This window comes from Andrographis paniculata, unplaced genomic scaffold (assembly GCF_009805555.1).
Source record: "Andrographis paniculata isolate CXL003 unplaced genomic scaffold, ASM980555v1 Contig57END, whole genome shotgun sequence".
NCBI classification, from domain to species: domain Eukaryota; kingdom Viridiplantae; phylum Streptophyta; class Magnoliopsida; order Lamiales; family Acanthaceae; genus Andrographis; species Andrographis paniculata.
This window is the reverse complement of record NW_026137592.1, coordinates 6,203,778-6,225,305: the sequence shown is the minus strand read 5'-3', so window position 1 is coordinate 6,225,305 and position 21,528 is coordinate 6,203,778. Positions and strand designations below refer to the sequence as shown.

The 21,528-nt window shown below is 34.6% G+C and overlaps 1 protein-coding gene across 1 annotated transcript; it reads right to left on the bottom strand.

Moving 5' to 3' along the window:
- Window positions 1-1,843: 1,843 nt before the first annotated feature.
- LOC127256908 (uncharacterized) lies at window positions 1,844-20,103 on the bottom strand. The gene is made up of 8 exons (XM_051283133.1): window positions 19,612-20,103; window positions 6,804-6,860; window positions 4,363-4,969; window positions 4,154-4,233; window positions 3,602-4,087; window positions 3,324-3,523; window positions 2,258-3,258; window positions 1,844-2,160 (listed from the first exon to the last, which is right to left on the bottom strand). Exons 1-8 carry the CDS (start codon window positions 20,101-20,103, stop codon window positions 1,844-1,846), a joined length of 3,240 nt encoding a protein of 1,079 aa, XP_051139090.1.
- Between the last annotated feature and the right edge of the window lie 1,425 nt (window positions 20,104-21,528).

Sequence of the window (21,528 nt, the reverse complement as noted above, 5' to 3'; positions counted from 1 at the left end):
TAAATTCTACGTATAACAAGGAATACAATACTGAAATTGGAATCAAAATCGAACGGCTAAATTTTTTTCTTTCTTCTTTTCTTTTTCTCCTTTCTTCTCCTTCGCGTTTCTTCCTCTGCCTTCCTTCGCTTCGCAGGTAAGTTTGCTTGTTTTATATATATAATTATATTATTATTATATATATATGTTTTATATATATTATATTATATTATATTATATTATATTATTATTATTAACGTTATTATTATTATTATAAATATTATCTTTATCATCATTACCTTTATTATTATTATTATATTATTATATATTTTATATTTTATATTTATATTTATATTTATCGATATTTATCCGTTTAATAATCTTTTCAATTATAATTAATATATAAAATAGGAATAAAATTTATCCCAAAATATTAATTTCTTGATTCCAAAATATTATAAAAATATTTATTTGCTATAATAATATTATTTTATACATTCTAAAATTGGGGCATTACAATTCACTCCCCCTTAAAAGATTTCGTCTTCGAAATCTAAACTCAAACGCATAACAACACTACTTAATTAAAAAAATGTGGGTATGCTTTGAGCATCTCTTGTTCTACTTCCCACGTGGCCTCTTCTGCTCCATGCCGGGACCACATTACCTTCACCATACGAATATCTCGGTTCCTCGTAGTTCGAACCTTTGTGTCCATGATCCAAAGAGGCATTTCCTCATATGAAATATCCTCATTTAGCTCTAACTCATCGGGAGATAAAATATGAGAAGGATCTGCGACATACCTACGAAGCTGTGATACATGGAACATATTATGAATTCATTCCATACAATTAGGAAGTGCTAACCGATAAGCCCAATCTCCAACTCGATCGAGGATTTCATAGAGTCCAACATAACGCGGACTCAATTTTCCTTTAATTCCAAATCTTCTAATACTTTTCATTGGAGATACTTTTACCAGGACGAAATCTCCACTTTGAAATTGACCTTCACGTCGGGCTTTATCGGCATAATTTTTTTGACGATCTTGAGCTATTTTCATCTTCTCCCTGATAATTCGAATCTTTTTTTTTTTTTTGATTCTTTGATCATTTCTGGACCTAATATCAGTCGATCACTCATGTCATCCCAACTTAAAGGAGTTCTGCATCTTCGTCCATAAAGAGCTTCAAAGGAGCCATTCCAATACTTGTTTGATAACTATTATTATATGAGAATTCCACTAAATCCAAGTGGTCCTCCCAATTTCCTTGAAATTCTATTGCACAAGCTCTTAGCATATCTTCCAGAATACGGATAGTTCGCTCTGATTGACCATCATTCATTGGATGAAATGCAGTACTCATATGCAACTGAGTACCAAAGGCTTCTTGCAATTTTTGCCAAAATCGAGATTGAAAACGTGGATCACCATCCGGTATGATTACCTCAGGAATACCTTGTCGTTTAACCACATGATGAACATATAATTTGGCCAACTTCTGCATGCTCCAAGTCATACGTACTGGGATGAACACTGCTGATTTAGTCAATCTATCTATAATCACCCAAATTGCATCTGTTTTCAACTTCGCCCTTGGAAGTCCTGTCACAAAATCCATTGCAATAGAATCCCATTTCCAAAGCGGAACTTCTAAAGGTCGTAACAACCCCATTGGTCTATGATGTTCTGCTTTTACCTTTTGGCAGTTTAAACATTGTGCAACGAATTTGACTACATCCTTCTTCATGCCCTTCCACCAAAATGTTGACGTAAGTCTTGATACATTTTAATCCTTCCTGGATGCACTGAATGTGGTGTATTATGAGCCTCACTCATAATTTTCTCCTTCAAATCGCTTCAGTCGTTTGGGATACACCACCTCCCATGGAATCGAAGACTCCCATCAGAAGCAATATTAAAGTTTTGAGTCTGACCGCACTGAACTTTTATAGCCAACTTGACCATCTTATTATCTTCCATTTGAGCCGCTCTAATATGATCATAACTTTCAGGCTCAACTTGCATCATTTGCAAATATCCCCGCGTCATGCCCCGTCCAAGTACTTCAATTTCCATCAGTGCTAAATCTTGACACAGTTCATCGGCAACTGACATATAACCCAACTTATGCCTTGGTTTTCGACTCAAGGCATCGGCTACAACATTTTCTTTGCCTTCATGATATACAATTTCGAGATCATAATCCTTCACCAATTCTAAACATCTTCTTTCTCTTAATTAATTCTCTTTGGGTGAAGATATATTTCAGACTCTGATGGTCAGTAAACATTCTACAATGGGCACCATAAAGATAGTGCCTCCAAATCTTCAAAGCAAACACAACTGTTGCCATCTCCAGGTCATGTGTAGGATAATTCTCTTCATGAGGTTTTAGTTGTCGTGACGCATAAGCAATAACTCTTTGATTCTGCATTAAGACGCATCCCAATCCCCTTTTTGAAGCATCACTATAAACTTCAAAATCCCCACCCTCTACTGGTAAAGCCAAGATTGGTGCTGAAGTTAATCGATGTTTCAATTCTAAGAAAGAAAACTCACACTCACGATCCCAATTAATCATTGTGTCCTTCTTCAGCAAATTAGTTAATGGCTTCACAACCTTAAAAAAATCAAGAACGAATCTTCGGTAATTCACTGCCAAACCCAAAAAACTTCTTACTTCTGATTGATTGGTAGGTCTTGGCCAATCCGAGATTGCCGCAACTTTAGAAGGATCTACTGAGATACCCTTACCAGACACTACATGCCCCAAGAAAGCAACCTTTTTCAACCAAAACTCACATTTGGATAACTTGGCATATAACTTCCTCGCACGCAGTGGGTTTAGTGTCACACGCAAATGTTTTGCATGTGTCTTTTTATCTGGAGAATATACCAAGATATAATCGATAAATATCACCACAAACTGATCGAGGTATGGTTGAAAAATTCGATTCATCAATTCCATAAACGCAGCCGGGGCATTGGTCAACCCAAAAGACATAACCGTAAATTCATAATGACCGTATCTAGTGCAAAAAGCTGTCTTAGGAATATCATGCTCTGCAACCCTTAGTTGATAATATCCAGACCTCAAGTCAATCTTGGAGAATACACTTGCACCTCTCAGTTGATCAAATAGATCATCAATTCTCGGAAGAGGATATTTGTTCTTTACCGTTACTTTATTCAGCCCCCGGTAGTCAATGCACAACCTCAAGCTTCCATCTTTCTTTTTCACAAATAAAACTGGAGCACCCCAAGGCGATGTACTAGGACGAATGTAAATTTATCCAATAATTCCTGTAGTTGTAATTTAAGTTCAGCGAGTTCTAACGGTGCCATGCGATACGGAGCTCTCGATACTGGCTCGGCTCCTGACACAATATCAATAGTAAAATCCACCTCACGAGCTGGTGGCATACCAGGAATATCATCAGGAAATACATCAGGAAAATCTCGAACCACAGGAATATTTTGTAATCGCTGTTCCCCTTGCTTCAAATCTCTTACCTCACACAGATACACTGGATACCCCTTACGAATAAGTTATTGAAATGATAGGGATGAAATTACCTTCATAGAAGGTTGTCTTGCAGATCCTGCATAGCTCACTTGTTCACCCATCGCTCCAACCAACGAAATTGATCTTTTACGACAATCAAATTGAGCTTGATATGCCATTAACCAATCCATCCCCAGTATCACATTGAACTCGGATAACTTCATACTCAACAAGTTAGTAGCAAAATCAACTCCCCCAATACTAACTGGAATTTGCATATAGAGTTCTCGGCACTCCAGTACTTCTCCTGATGGAAGTAAAACTTCCACTACCACTTCTACTGATGAATTCAGACCCAATCTTTTAACCAAACGTTTAGATATGAACGAGAACGTTGCACCCGAATCAAATAACACAAGAGCTGACAAACCGCAAACAAGAAATCTACCCGTTAAAACCTTACCTAGGTGATGATCAGCCTCTGTTTGGGTAACCACATTTATTCTGCCACGCTGGTCAGGTCCTCTGCCTAGCTGCCTAGATGATGGACGTGACTGGCTTCGACCACCTCGCCATGATGGTCCTAATCCTCTCCCCTGTGACTATGAAAATGACGGCTGCCATGGCCTAAATCTCGGTTCTGGAAACTCCCTTGTAGTTACCACACTTGGGCATAGCCTGGCAATATGACCACTACCACCACACTTAAAACATGTTAATGGAACTTTATCACAACGGGTACCTGAATGACTTGTTCCACAACATCAACAAACAACCCTCGATTGTTGAAACCTCTTTTGACTCGGTTCTTTAATCGAAATCCCTTTATACGATGGCCCCGACCTGAATATTTGCCACCATTTATTTTTACCCTTTGGTTCATCCTCTACCTCAGCTTTTCCTTTATCTCGAAACTGATGTTGATACCCCATTTCCTTCTCACTGCCCTTCTGCCTGACTTCTTGCTTCTGATAGAATCGAGCAGCACGCTCGTAAGCCTCATACAACGAACTGATATCCAACACAGCTAAAGCTTCTTGAATCCTCTGCTGCAACCCATCTACAAAATGATCAACTCTATCTCTCTCACAGGAAAAATAGTCAGGAACATACATCTCCAACTCATTGAACTTTACAAAATAGTCCTCGACTGACATCGAACCCTGCTTCAAGTCCAGAAACTCTTGCTTCTTTGCTTTTCGAACATGAGACGGTATAAACCTAGCTTTTAATTTTGCTTTAAACTCATCCCAAGTCATATCCACTTGGTCCACTCCCGCAGCTTCCTCACCTAACCACCACCGATTTGCTCGACCTTCCAAGAAATAAGCCCCGATATTGGTTCGTTGATCTGGTGGAACCTGAACAACACGAAATATCTTTTCCATCTTTTCAACCCAGAACTCAAGAACTCCAGGCTCTACGGAACCAGAATATATTGGCGGGTTATGCCGCATCACAGCATCAATAAAACTTCTCTGTTGAGGCATCATCGCAGTTTATGGCTGTCGGAAGAAATCTGGACTAGGTGCCTCTATTTATACATACTCTAGCACAAAATATTATGACTTATCAAATGAAGGATCTATCTCTGGGCCTCGAATAGCCCTACATAAACCATCACCTCGAGAATTTGACATACTGCCCCCCCGACTTCCCTGATTCAATATCAACTCAGCAACAAACCTAAACCAAATATAACATTAAACCATAAACCACATTAACATGAATGCACCCACAAAACCCAAACCTCGCCAAACCACTTCAATATCATCATTATTTTCAAAACCTTTTTAATCCAAAGAGCCAAAATCTACCAAACCTAGGCTCTGATACCAACTTGTAACACCCCTAATTGGCTCATACTGGAAATGCTACTGCCACACTGCATCATGAGGTCGTCACCTCCTACTTCGGGCTCCACAATACAGTGTTAAGGCTAAAATTACCATAAAAGCGCATTATTATATAACAGAATCTGATTTATGAATATTTACAAAACACACCCCATAACAAGAGGTTTTTCCGGTTAAAAATTTATATATAATACAATAGACGTAAGTTCACTCACTCAGCCTATCTTTCTGTATCTCGAGACGCCCCCTGTCTCGGATGTGCCATGCATACCTGGAAAAAATATTTTCTTAGAAGCAGTCCAGAATTAAATCCATTTTAAGAACTAACGTGAAATATGCCATTTCACACCTTCTTAAAATAAAGTCTAATTCCCATTAATCATAAAATACGTGTCATGTCATGCCAATAGTGAAATGATGCCATACAGATATCAAACTCGACAACAATGCACACTCACATATATATATATCCGTCAAAGTGAGCAGCCGGAATAACCTCGGCTCCATAATCATAGGCTCACTACAGTCTAAGTGAGCAGCCAGAATACCCTCGGCCCCGTAATAACAAGCTCACTAGACCATCATCAATAAATAGCCGGAAAATCCTCGGCTCAAGGAAGGACCTGATAAATCCATAATAATATAACGGTCATCCGGTCACTTCCATATACCCACCATACCACTCCCACTATCAATACATGGATAGCCGAACGTTGTCGTCATTAACCACAAGACGCCCCATAGTCTGTGATAGTGAAGATAGGACCCCCGCTGACTAGCCCTATCCCGTGTACTGTAGTAGAATCCGTGCAACCTGGAATCACCCAAGGGAAAGCCCGAAACTCTACTCCTCCTCGCGCGCCCTAACGGGATCACATTTGGAGTTTGGCATATGATCCTAACTACCGGTAGACCTCACTAGTAGCTACTCCAATGAGTGGAACAACACCGAACACGAATGATTAGACCAAAATACGTCTCAACTACCATGGGTCTAATCCTTGAATGACCGTGCGACTAAGTCACCCAGTTGTCCGACTACTATCGTCCACTATCGCCAAAATGTTACGGTACATCGGAGTCGAATATTCTAACCCCAGATGATGCCCTCGCCTAGCACTACCGCACACGGCGACTAGACGATAGATCCACAAATCATATCTGATAAATCGTGCAATATATGTGCAACATGCCAAATAAGTGAATTTACCGAAAAGGGCTGGTGAGACAGCTCACCTATCCTCCTTCTCATAAATTCACCAATGCGATCAAATACGTATATCAAATATCATAAACCATGAAGTTTCTCACATGCATACGCACACATATATATATAAATATATACATGCACTGACAAAATAATTCACATAATATCACATTAGCATATTAATCAGAATCGCATGCAACATGCATACCTAAATTTTCTTAAAATTAGATTTAATTCCTTACTGCTTACCTCTTGTCGACACTCCCTAGCTTTCGCAATTTCACCTAAATCTCTTCCAACGTACACCTGTTCCATTATTTACTCAATTCAGCTGAGCTATATGCTTATTCATAGGAGCTACCTGCTTATTCAAAAGCTAATTTCTATAATTAACTCGTTGGGTATCAAACTTTTATATTTAGTAGAATACGATATTATAGCTATAAAACTCTTATACCTCCTACTATTTATATCGCCCGATTATTAAATAAAAATACTTAAAGATATGAATAAACAGGCCGGTGCAATACACTGTCGTTTTCAATTTAGCTCGGATCGATACGAAATTCTCAAAATATAATACTTGGACTACGAATAGGCTATTAGCTAAAGAAATTCGTCGATCAAATAGCCAAATAGCCGGTTATGAATTTTTTAAAGAATTTCTAATTTAATAATCTCAATATTGAAATTCATATTAAAATCCATAATTAAATTCTACGTATAACAAGAAATACAATATCGAAGTCGGAATCAAAATCGAACGGCTAAATCTTTTTCTTTCTTCTTTTCTTTTTCTCCTTTCTTCTCCTTCGCGTTTCTTCCTCTGCCTTCCTTCGCTTCGCAGGTAAGTTTGCTTGTTTTATATATATAATTGTATATATTATATTATTATTATTATAAATATTATCTTCATCATCATTACCTTTATTATTATTATTATTATATTATTTATATTTTATATTTATATTTATCGATATTTATCCGTTTAACAGTCTTTTCAATCATAATTAATATATAAAATAGAAATAAAATTTATCCCAGAATATTAATTTCTTGATTCCAAAATATTATAAAAATATTTATTTGCTATAATAATATTATTTTATACATTCTAAAATCGGGGCATTAAAGATAAAACCAAATATAAATATATATCTACGAAATTTAAAACCGAATATCTAAAGTATCTTAACATCCTCCCTCAAACTCAATTATTATAATATAAACTAACTTGAATTTGATAAGAAAGTTGAATATAGATGTAAAAAACGCAAATAAAAATAACAGTTACTTGTCGGCCGCTGCCATCGCCGCTCTACTGTGTTAAAGGCAAAAACAATGCTTTCAACTGAATTAGAGTCGAATATAACAGAACTCACAATGAAGTCAAAAAAAATATGACTATCTACTGGAGCTGAAAACGACATAACTCTCTACCAGAGGCGGGCTCTCTACTGAGCCGAAAATGACATGACTCTCTACCAGAGCTGGGCTCTCTACTCGAGCCGAAAATGATATGACTCTCTATTGGAGCCAAAGACGACGGAAGTACTCTCCACAAAGTTGGAAATAACGGGACTTCATAACAATCAGAAATATAGCTCTGGAGAAACGCGGCAAACAGATCGAAGAATCGCAGACAGATGCGCAAACATGACTTCAATTGTAGATAAAATTAAGATTCAAAACATAATTAAAATCATAAACAAAAAGACTAGAAATCATGGTCAAAATCTCAAAATTCTAAGATCTCCAGGTTGGTAGGCTATATCTAAGACCATATCCAACCCATTACTTCATTTTTTGCAATAGCTACAGTAAATATGCAGTTGATCTACAGTAATTTTACTCCGACCATAAACTTCAATTTTCACTCTAAAAAGTATATTCCCTATATATTCTTCTTTTATATTATTTTATATAACTTTTTATATTTATAATTTACACCCCAACTTTAATTTATTTTTACAATATAACCCATATTTTGGCACAGCATTTTGCAGTGGGTTGGAGTTGCTCTAAGGAATGAAAAAAATAGTCTCTGATACCATATTAGAAATTTGGGGAAAAATAATGAGGTTGTCTTTTTGTATCATCAAAATAAGGGGGCCTATATACAAAACGGACTCGATAGACTCAAATATAAGTAATCTAATCTATTGATAAGACCAAATCTAAATATAAATCTACTAAGTCTAAAGTTGAATATCTAAAATATGTCAACAACTTGAATTAATTGGCTACACAGATTTATATTGGACTGGAAGTTGCGATGATACAAAAAGTACTTCTGCAGGTTATTTTTTTGTTAAGTATAATCTTGTTATCTAGCGTTAGATAAGAAAATTTTAATTGCTCTATCAACTATGGAAACTGATTGCATAGCCGTTAGAAGTTGTTGTGCACAATTTTATGGTTGAAGTAAAGGCTATAAGATTATGGCATAATTAAAGATCAATGTATAGTCAATTGTAACATCATGAGAACGATTAATATATCAAAGAATCCAATTCAACATGTGCGAACCAAATACATTGATATTATACACCATATTATTAAATATTAAGTAGAGTATGAAATATGGTCTTTACACCGTATTGAGACATTCATCCAAAAAACTAATATATTAATAAAGGCACTCGATGTTTAAGTGTTTAAATTTTTTTAATAAGAAATATGGGTCTTCTCAGCCTTTACTAATAAGGATCTTTATGTATGAATTTTATTCTTAATTCTTAAGCTTGATGATATGATGAATTGATGATCTACATTCTAAATTTAATTGATTTTGGAAAAAATCATAAAAAATATTTTAAAATTTGAAAAACTATGTCACAACATAAGGATGTCATCATATCAGTTTGACAGTCTAACAAATAAGTCATATATTCTCCCAGCTAATTTCAAATTCAAAATCTATCAGTTAGGATTATATTTTCAATTAAGATTTGAAGGTTTATTCATCTTTATATATAAATAGAATGATTGAAGTTTTGATTCAAAGATTAGTCGTGATTATTCAGATAAAAGTTGTCATTAAAAATCATTTTGATTTATTTTTCTCTTGATACTATGGTGGAAGCTCGATGTGTAAAAGATATTCAAATTCCTACATATACCCTATCTCACACATGGAAGATTAAGAAGAATAAATCTATTGAAAGTTTTTTTGTTCAGGAAGGTCATATTCGACCCAAGGCTGAAACTCAAGCCTCAATGACCGCACTTGAACTAGTCTAAAAAGAAACTACTTTTGAAATTCAAGGACATAAACACCAAGTTCTAGACACTCTTATTGCAGAATAAAAATATCCTATAGATGAGAGATCTAAGGACGTTGAGGAAAATATTGTTTATGAACTAGACTAAGTTCAAGGAGTTGTTACAACTAATGTGGATATTGTTGTTGAAGATGGTAATATTATTGAATTAGACTATGAGAGAGATAGAACTCAAGTTGCTCGAGAATAAAAATTGTTCCTGAACAAATAGAATAATGTGAAAGGATTCAAAAGCTACATAGTCAATTGAAGCTCATGTAAAGCAATTTATTGCTCTATGTAAGTTAAAGAACAACGTGATAGACAAGAAATAAGAACTTTCAAAGTACAACTAGAAGAGAAACTGGATGATGATATTCCGCTTATTCAACTCTTAGTCAGAAGTCAAAATAAAAGTAATATTGTGTCAAATAAAAAAGTTGTTCTTTTAAGAAGGCCATTGCTTCAAGGAAATCTAATGAGAATAAAGAAAAATTGGAATCTATTCCGGCTACTCCAATTTTTTCTAATGCTTTTGATAATTTATACTTCATTGAAAATGTGAAAGAGTATGATAAAGATGTGCTGCAAATTAGTTAATTTCGACCCAATGTGAGGTTTGATAATGCTTTGTACAACGATATTGTATTTGAATATTTTTCTGAGGAAAGGAATCTTAACTTTTTTGCCTATGAAAGTATGTCCCTAAACTTATTTGAGGGTCTATATTAGCCTACCAAAGAACTTTTTGAATTTAAAGTCACACTTAGTACCACAAAGTTTGCATTCAAGATGAGTTTTACTCACTTACCCCACATATTGTTAATGATGCATTACCACTGCCTACAAGCACCCTATTGTACTTGTCATCTCATTATCGAAGGAGAATTAAGTAAATGGCCTTGATTTCCACATCACCGCTGGAAAAAAAATGAAACAAAAAAAAAGAACTTTGGAAACAATACTTAAAAGCCCATCTACTTTAACAATAAAGTACAACTACTTATTTAGATTTTGTTCACTGAACATCTATCCAACATCAAAAGCATTTACACTGAATAGGGCTATGGGTAAAACAAATATTTAATTGATTTGTGTCCTAATAATTTGAGTTATGATATAACTGTGTTGAAGAAGACATTGGATTATGTTCCCGAATGAATTTATGAAAAGTACTTGATTGCCCTATCCTGCTCTGATTACATTACCGTTAGAGCAGTTTGAAGTGCTTTTCACTCTGTCTGAAGATATTCTTAGGGTGAAGTCTCACATTCTATTAAACTTTATAACAAAATTGTATATTGATTTAAAGAATGAACCATTATTTTTCAGTGATGCCTAAGGAATATGGTGATAAAACAAGATAAGAAACTTGCTTATATATCCGATGGGATTGCCGTAGAGAATAAATTTTGGTAGGGGATTCTAAGAATAATATTATTTGATGTCCCGCGCTATCCCTTTGGTGAAGAAGATCTTCATTCTAGAGAAGACCAATATTTTGACTCATTTCACCCAAGAAATGGGAGTATTATCGAATATATTTCTAAATGGGAGTTTGCTGAAACTTGAAATAGATTTACTTAACCACTGGAACACCTCTAGAGATTCTATTGCTCCTGACCATTATTTTTTTTCCTAGCTCTAATTTTTTTGTTTCTACTTGAACATTGATCTAAGTTTATAGACTCTCTAAATTTAGCTCTAATTATCTATATTTTATAGCTTAGGATGACTGCACTTTTATTAAGCTTTTTTTTTTCCATTTGTTTCAAACTTTGATGCTTTTGTAATGACAGACAAGTATGAACTGTTAATTAAAAAAATCCTAAGTGTGTGCGTATGTGTGTGAAATAGGTGATAATGTGATCTTAATGAGTTTGAGTTACATTAGACAAAATAGGGGCTTTGTTGGAAAATGTAATTTGGTTTGGACTAATGTATCCCACGTTCTACATGGTCAGGATATGATGTTGTGAAATAGACCAGAAGGTATGTCAAATTTTGAAATTGAGATAAAATCAATTAGATCAGAATAAATATTGTTATACAATACAAGCAGTTACAAAGAAAGTTATAAAAATGTTAGAACATCTTCTTGATAAGTCTTGTTGTAGAAAATATACAGTTTTTTTTTAAGGTAATAAGTTAGTTTGATGGAAACAGAATAACCATAACTCACAAGTATATACTCGAATCTCAACTACATAATTCAATGTACATTTCAGAAAGTTTGAGATGAGAGTGAAATTTAGATAAATATTACTTTACAATGAAGAATTTATCTAAGACAAATTGAATTCTTAAAAACATAGATTTTAGAGGGTTTCTAGTTTGTTCTTGGTTAGAGAACCTAGTTTAGAGTTTAAAGATACTAGACATATGATTTAGAACATCAAGATTGAAGATCAAAATCCGCAGTGATGGGAAAGACATTGATGTTGCTACATTAAAGAGCTTTCCAATGTGAAAAAACCGAAATAATCCCATAGACACAAGGTTTGTGTAGATATTTATGTTGTATTTGTTCGAATAATTGTGAGACGCTTTGTATAAAAAAAAATGGAAGTGGAAGCACATCTTTTTTGTATTCTATTTGGAATAGTAAAATCTAACATGCATTGGTATCCACAAGAGTATCTTTTAACAAGTAGCTAGATAAACAAACTTGTCCTACACATTTACATTCCATTCAAACTATAATTTTTTAACTAGAAGTAACAATGACGTAGACAATTAGTTTGGAATCTAAATTGAGACTAATCTATTGTCCATGCAAGTACTCACCTTGTTTCACACCAAAAAAAAAAATATCAATGTTAAAATATCTAAAGATGTATTACTTATATTATCACAAAAAAAAGAAGAAGACATAATTGAAAGAAATTACAAACTAGAGGTCTGACTAGTCTTCTTCACTAGAAGGAGATCGATTCAACCTTTTGTCTATTAGTTGAATTATTTTCTTCTAAAAGGTCACATAAATGCGGTAGAAAAATTTCTCATTTAAATTGAAGAGTCTTCAATACAAATTAAATCAGTTTTTTTCTTATTCCTGAATGTGAATCAAGGAACTATTTTCATATTCAACATAAGTTTTGGACAAAATAAGAGCCCCCTTGAACGAGGCTAAATATATTATCTCAATTTAATTATATGATAAATACATATCAGATGAAATCGAGCTATCTTTAAGTGATGATCCAATTGAAAGATATGATTTAGTTTATCTTTGATGAATCATACTATTTCACTACATTTTTTTCATCAACCAAATCAATTTATGGACCGTCCAACGGCCATGATTGGAGATTCTGAGCATATAATCTAAGCTTTTTAAAACTTTATCAAATCTTCTTCATCTTCACCTATAGAATGTTTGAGTAGCTAGAAAAATTAAAGTAATCCATACCTGTTGTAAATGGTTACATGTATTATTTTATATTTTTTTTACGATTCATGCAAAGATTGTTACAAATAATTACTTGCAAGAAGAAGATAAAAATTTATGCCTGAGTGAAAGAAAAAAAAAAAAAGAAAAGAACATAACCAAAATTTTAGAAAAAAATAATACTCCTTCCGTCATGCAAATGTGTGCTTATTTGACCGGGCACAGGTTTTAATAAAAATGAGTAATAATTGTTAATTTTCCTTTTATAGTAAAAAAATACAAAAGTGTAATGATTTTTTACTTAAAATGGAAACTATAATATTTTTTTATGACAAAAAAAAAAGAGTATAAATTTGAATGAAGGAGGGAGTAGAATTAAATTGAAGATAATGTTAAGCTCTATTAAAAAAATTATTGATTAACGCGGTCAATTAATTGTCTAAGTTGTACGAACCAAATCCGTCTTGGGGGCTTATTTTGGACCAAGTCTCTAATACATACATGTCCAATAGCATTTTCATTGAGTATTCTTCATTGAACCCATGCTTTCAATTTTAATATCTTTTGTTAAACTGATATTTAGAATATCAACAAAATAATTTAAATAGGATAAAGGGGCATTTGTTAACATTCAAAATCGAATTAAGATAAGTAGAATGCTTGAGAAAATAAGAAAATTTGAATACCAAAGATAGTATAATTGATCACATGAAAATAATTGAATGTCCTACCAATTGGGAAGATGTTTGATCCGATAGAATGAATCGGACACCTTACCAACAGTAAGTGACAATCTAATTTTCAAATATAAATAATAAGAAAATCTATGATTGATTATAAAATTTTATGAAATCAATTACATAAAAATATTCACTAGAAAAGAAGACACGGCGAAGAATAATTTTAAAGTTTCATAACTATCCATTTTTCCAAAACTTTAATAGAGTCCAACACATTACGGGTATATTTAATCCACCACAAATTCAAATAAACTATCTTGAATATCATCACTTCATTTTTCTACAATAGCACAAAGTAAATTTTAAACTTTTCGAATACAAAATAGTAGCTTTGGGTTCAAATTATCAAGTTTCGTAATTTTTTTTTAAGGTAACACATTGGATTTGCATCCTAAGATAAATGTGAGGACGACTCGAGGCAATCCACAACGCCTCCAATTGGTCTCAAGAGAGAAGAGCTAAACCAAAGTGATAATTACGAAGAAAACAACAGGTAAATAATACACGCTTGAAGTTAAGTTTGTTGTGGGTTTTAGGAATTTTTTTTACTATTTATCAAATATTTTCTCTAAAATAATAAATTAAATATTTATTTTTTATTTTTATATTAATAAAAGATTTTTTCAAAATATCACGTGAAACAACTATTTATAAGGTATAAAACTATTTAAATTTAAAAGTTATTATTTAAAAATCCAAACTAACTATGTATGATAGTGTACACTACCGTACAAATGCACCTAAGGTGTCTTTGTAATTGATTTCTTTCAATTTAATGCCAAGATTGACGTGTTGTCTGTAAGTAAAATTTGACATTAAATTTCACTTCTCGATATTTTTTTCCCTCATATTAATTGTTCAATTTCGATATTAGCAGCCTCTTATAAAATATCAATATCCAAACAAGTATTCAAATAAGAAATTTAAACCATAATCTAAATATATTAATAAAATTCACCAATTCACTGATGGGTTTTTAACTAATATTACTAAATTAACTATCTTTTTACTTTATCACTTTTAACAATTATTCCTCCATTTAATGGTATTTTTGAAAATATATTTAGGAATTAAAAATAATAATAATAATAAAAAAATGTAATAAAAATAGTGACATTTGTTTAAAATAAATATTAAATTTAGAATAATAGTTAAATATTAACAAATTAGTAATTTGATAGATTTAACAAATTGACTACCAAAAAATATTAGAATAAATTTAACAAATAAGACGACTATATATTTATGTAAAGAGAGAGAAAGAGAGATGAGAGATAATGGTGACCATTACGAGCATCACTTTACTTCGTTTGCAGCCACATATTACATATGTTATATATATATTGTGGATGCAAATATGGGTTTGTGTCATTTTCCGTGGCAAAATATATATTTTTTGTTGTGTCCAAGTTGGGGCTCCAATGGGATCATAGTACTGCTTTATTCGCAATTGAATTAGCTATTTGGATATTTGGATATAAGGCTGCGGATTTGGTGACGCAATCAAATTAGTATAGTGTTGATTTAATCGGGTGACCATATTATATGAAGTAATAAACATATATTATATATTATCAAAATATATTTATAATACAGTATATGTTATGTTATAATTCAATATATGATATCTTATAATATATGTTGTATTATGCACAAATATATATTGTATGTCTTAATGGTATATGTTGATCGGGTTGCTGAATTGACCCAACTGATCTGCGCCTTTGGATATAATGTACTTCCTCGTTATCAAGACAAATAATTTTTCTAGTCCGTCCAAGATAGATAATCCATTTTAATCTTTTAGTAGATCTATTAATTTTAAATATATTTTAACAAATACAAATGAATTTAATTAAATTCTTAATATTTTATATATGGTTTACAAACTATTTTATTTTTATCTCTCCTTAATAAACAATATTTGTATTTAGATGTAAAACTCCTTATTTTTTTAATAAACCTATTTTTTGCTAATCACAACTAAAAATATATTTAGATATTTACTTGTATTATATAAAATAATTTTTATATTATATAGTCACTACATCCGACATAAATATAACCATTTATTTTTTACACGTAAATTTTAATATTAATATTTTATAGGTAATGATACAATATAAAAATAAAATGATAGTCTTGCCTATAAATATATTTTTAATATTGTATAATTGTTGGGACATATTTTGGAATTAGACAAACTTGCAATGACAAAATAATTACTTTGGTGGCGGGCAAAAGAATTATATTTTATTAGTATATAATATTAAGAATATTTAAACAGATATTCTAAAATATTTTAATTAAATATATTAGTTTATATTTTGAAAAATATCAAATAATTTATTATTATTAATCTAATTTATTGATAATATTTAAATAATTATGTATTGAGAATAAATGGACTATTTATAATGTGACGAATAAAATATAAAAGTAATAATTAATTTGTTTTAGGAGGCCATCAAGATGGACTTTTTATTAGTGGAATCTAAGGAGGCCACGCACCATTTTAATTAATTAAATTTAGGGTCACTGGTGTATATAAATAATGTATTGTTCTACATGATGATATTGATTTTATTGACACAAACACAAATGTCAACCATCAACCCAATAGTGGGCGATTCCTTCTTTCTTTATTTTCTATTTTTTCCCTCAAGAAACCGAACAGATAATTGAGTTTAGGATTACCGCAAATTACCTCAGCCCTCTGGTGGAGCGTACCCCCAAATGTTAACCGCTGTTTTGTTTTTTGTTTTTTTTTTTCCCATTAAAAAGATGTGGTTCTAAATTTTGTAATTAAATAATGTTTAGTTTAATATTTTACAAGAAGAGAATTATATGTTTATATGTTTCTGAATTTATTTTCGAATCTTTTGGATTTATGTAATAAACTTTGTATACAAAAATACAAATCAATTAATAGCGAAAACGAAATTCGAATAAAATCAAATTAAACTAAACCGAAATTGAATTAAACTAATATTAAGGCTAACATAAATCTAGAAATTAGAAATCAAACACAGACAAACAGCCCTAAAATTCAATTGCAGAAACTAATTTGAAACTCCCTGTTTGGACTTCTGCCGGTTCGTTCGAGTCTTTGTTTCTTCATTCCCACCGCGATTACGAAATCAGCGACGAGCAGTGATCCTCCGGCAGCTACTGACGGACAGCAGCGATCCTCCGGGGGCTACTGACGGACAGCAGCAGTTGACGGCGGCTTTGTCATCAGCAGCGGCTAATGGCAGCTGATCTTCCTCCGGAAGCAATCAACGCTCCGATCTCCGATCTCCGATCGACTTCCTATTAGCCCCAATCTTTACACCAATCATCACACCGGCGAAGGGAAGGCAGTTTTCAGCTCAGCCTTATGGTGCGCGATGGCCTATGTAACCACGCCTCAAGGTGGAGGCCGGCTCGCCAATCCAAGCCTCGACACCCACCGGAATCGGCCATCGGAAAGGTTCTACATTCACCGGAATCACTCACCAGAAAACCCCACCGAAGACTTGCGGTTTGTCTCTTCTCTCTCTGACGGTTTCTCTCTCTCACCTCGGCCTCGCCCTCTCTTCTCCTTCACACCCTCTCTATCTCTAACTCTCTCTGACGGTTTTTCTCTCTCACCTCGGCCTCGTCCTCTCTTCTCCTTCACACTCTCTCTATCTCTAACTCTCTTGATCTCACCTTCTAAATTCACCCCTAAACCCACTCTTTTATATCTATCATAACTAGCTCACCCTAAGAAACTCACTTACGGTTATAACAAAATCAACAATCTAACAAATTGCTAGGTTTGGGTAAATGGATTTGGGTTAAAGGGTTTGGACCGATCCGGTGGGTCGGGCTACGGAGTGGGCCAACTAATTATTTATCGAGGGACTTGTCGGGTTAACCCTCAAACGGCCAAAATTCCCAACAATCTCCACCTATTTTGATCGTGATTTAACCAAATCCCAAAATACGTATTTACTATGACATAGACTTCCCTAGCACCGATGGATTTCATCATCGTCTTTTGTCCCTCGCTGCATCTACGAACAAACGTTAATGCAGACAAAATATATCACACATAGTACACATAGATCCTAACATGCACCTAGATAGATCACTAGCAACCTAGCACATAGAAAACAAATATTACACAATCAAACAACATACATGCATATACACAAAAGAAAACAATCACATTTCGAATACAAAAAACATAGAAACACATAATAGCAGTTCCAACTTATTTGACATCTACTAGAGAACACACTAAGCTCTAGACACAAAGAAAACCTTAGGCACTACGGCTCTAGCACACACCTCTACGGGCTAAGTACAATCTAAAAACCTGGATCGATCGACCACTATCACTCAGCTCTCCGGAGACACAATCACTCAGACATCCTACCTAGAAGAACGCTCAGCAACCTAGGAGGAAACCTAGGAGGAAACCTAGAAGAACACTAAGCAACTAGGATGAAACCTAGAGGAACACTCAACAACTAGAACTAAAGCTAACCCTAGAAGAACTCTAAGCGACTAGACGAAAAGAAAAACACTAAGCACCTAATTCGATCAAACACTACCAGTTAGAAAACTTGGGAGCGCAATCACAAAGCAATCAATCCAAAACATGATATGACAAACAACTACTCACATAGTATACAAATAAAAAATTATGCATTAACACCAAGAAATCACATAATGCAACAAAATTAATTACTCTTGATTATCTTCCAATTATTCATTCTTTTTAGGCATTTTCCAATTAACACCTAATATGCAATATTCTATCTCAGAAAGAAAAACTAAAGCATGCATATCTAACACGCAAAGAAGATTAAACATGCATCTACTATAATAATTTGGCTAACACAAAAATTTCACTAGGCTATCAACATAACCCAAAAAACACAATATGAATATAATCAAGGAACAAAAAACTCCAAAGAAATATCACCAAGGAAAAATACAAGGAAATAACAATCAATTCCAAGATTATATGCCAATCTAATCACCAAGAAACATATAGTCAATCAAACACCAACAAAATGCATAGCCAACCAACACAAAGAAATTCAACATATTATCTAACAACAATTTCACCAAGATTAATATATACCGAAATTAGAGAGTTGAGGGTTAGCCTTTTACCACGATTCGAATATTTGGGAATTTATTTCCGGATCTTTTTGGATTTATCGAATAAAACTTCATATACAAAAATACGACAATGAATTATTGCATTGTGCATGGAGAATGTGACTTTATCTCCACCTAAACTCAGTGTGATTTCGCCTTAAGCAACGTTAATAGTTGCTTGAGCGGTGGCTAGGAAAGGTCTCCCCAAAATGATTGGAATTTCACGATCTTCGCTCATTTCCATTATAATGAAATCTGCAGGGAAAATAAATTTGTTCACTTGCACTAGTACATGACGAATAATTCATTTTGGAAGTCTTATTGATTTGTCTGCAAGTTGTATAACAGTTCTGCATGCTTCTAGCTCATAAAAGCTCTAATTTACTAAAAAACAGAAAAGGCATAAGATTGATAATAGTTCCTAAATCACATAATGCCCTAATCGGTTCTAAATTGCCAATAGTAAAAATTATAATAAAACTCCCAGGATGGCTTAATTTCTTCTGGAGGTCCTCCTTAAATACCGCGCTGCACACACTCTCTAGTTGCACCGCTGCAGCTTCATCAGGAAATGCCCGCTTCTGATTGATTATGTCTTTCATGAACTTAGCGTAATATGGCATTTGCGACAAAGCATCAGCAAACGGTATAGTACTTTTAAGACTACGGAAAGTATGTACAAACTTATCAAACTCCTTGGAGTCGTTCTTCTTCCCAAGCCTAGTAGGAAAAAGAGTCCTAGCCACAGAATGAGCGGGGGCCTTTCCCTTCTGTTCAGGTACCCGAGCGGCTGGTATCACTCGCGGTTGGGATGGATCATCCTTCTCAATTGGAATTTGTATCATTTTATCATGTACAAGTGACTTAGCAACAAAATGAGTAGAAAAAGGATTGGTACCTCTGTCTGGCAGTGGTAGCGATTGCATTCGCTTTCCACCCCTTGTTTCTATAGCCTTCGCTTGGTTCGGGATAGTCTCGACTGTCCCAGGCAATGTTCCTTTCTGCTTCAGCTTCATAGCTTCAGCTATCTGCCGGACCTAAATCTCCAGCATCTTGATTGAGGCAGACGTGTTGCGTTGGAACTCCTAATTTGCACGCTCGTTATTTCTCCAGAGTTCCTTCAAACTCAGCGGTTGTTGACCGGCTGTAGGAGGTTGAGCAAATACAGGTGCCTCCTGCGGAAAGTGGGGGGTCTGAAATTATTGAGGTTGTGGATAGAATCCCCCTTAATGATATTGTTGCGCAACGAACTGTTGTGGCTGATGAAATTTTTGCTGAAGGCGTGGTCCAGAGGGCCCTCGAGGGTGCCCCTTTTGAAAGTGTTGGAACTGAGGAGCATTTCTATTTGCCATATAGAAAACCTCCGCTGGGCTCTAAGTCTGCTCAGATGAGCTCTCAGCAACCTGCGGGCTAGATTGGTTGATATAGGCGCACTCCTTAATGACCGTGGGCTCATTCACCATCTATTTTTCTTTGTTACTCAGGTCCTGCTTCATGAGCTTAGACAACTTTTTAATTTGGACCAACAGGCTATCAATCCTTGCATATTGAGAAACTGAAGCGGGAACCTGATATAGACCCTTCGATGGCTCTGGCCTGTTGGTCTCTAGTCAACTCGTCTGATTGGCCGCCATCCTTTCGATCAAAGCCCTCGCTTCTGAGGCACACGTCCCCATGAGCGAGCTTTCTGCCGCTGCATCCAGTGACATCCTTAACTCTGGAGTAATCCCCGAGTAGAAGATCTGGAGCTTCATAAAGTCCAGGATCTCATGATGAGGGCAGTTGCGGAGCAGTTGCTTATAGCGGCTCCACGCTTTTGGAAGGGTCTCATCACTGGCCATCTTGAAACGTAAAATTTCATTCCACTAGCTAATGGTCTTCGATACAGGATGATACTTGCTCACGAAGGCCTCCGTTGCTTCCTTAAAGGTGGCAGGAATGGGGTAGAGGTTGTCAAACCATTTCATAGCCTCTCCTGACAAAGAAAAAGGAAACAATATTAACTTTGCAGCATCCTCCGTGATGTCGTGCGATTTGGAGGTAGCAGCAATCCTGTTGAAGTTCTGTAGATGTTCATACGGGCTTTCATTGAGCAACCCATGGAATTAGCTCTGGCTAGCCAGGCTTACGAGCACGGGCCTCACCTCATAATGTCCAGAGCCTTTGGGCGCAGAACTTCTAATCAAAGTGCTATCTATGAGGGACTGATAATGAACGTCCATGGGGACTTCAGCAAGCTGCGGGCGATCAGCAGCCGTTTGTCCCTCATGCCTCTGGTTAGGCTCAGGAATAGATGGAGTGGGAGCGATGATGGCAGGTGTCGCAGCGGTGGCTTAAGCTGCCTAGGAAGCGATAAACGCCCCCTTAGCAGCTTGAGTCTTTTCCATCTGAGTGAAGTGCGCTTATAGTCCAGCATCCTCAAAAGCTGCTCTTCAGTAGTT

What these genes read in the sequence shown, in the direction of transcription:
- LOC127256908 (XM_051283133.1), bottom strand. Translation starts at nt 20,103, where the DNA reads ATGAAGCTGAAGCAGAAAGGAACATTGCCTGGGACAGTCGAGACTATC. An exon ending in GGTAGAGGATGAACCAAAGG is followed by an intron (nt 4,234 to 4,362) that starts GTAAAAATAAAT and finishes CAAGTCATTCAG; the next exon opens with GTACCCGTTGTGATAAAGTT. An exon ending in AATGTTTACTGACCATCAGA is followed by an intron (nt 2,161 to 2,257) that starts GTCTGAAATATA and finishes TATATCATGAAG; the next exon opens with GCAAAGAAAATGTTGTAGCC.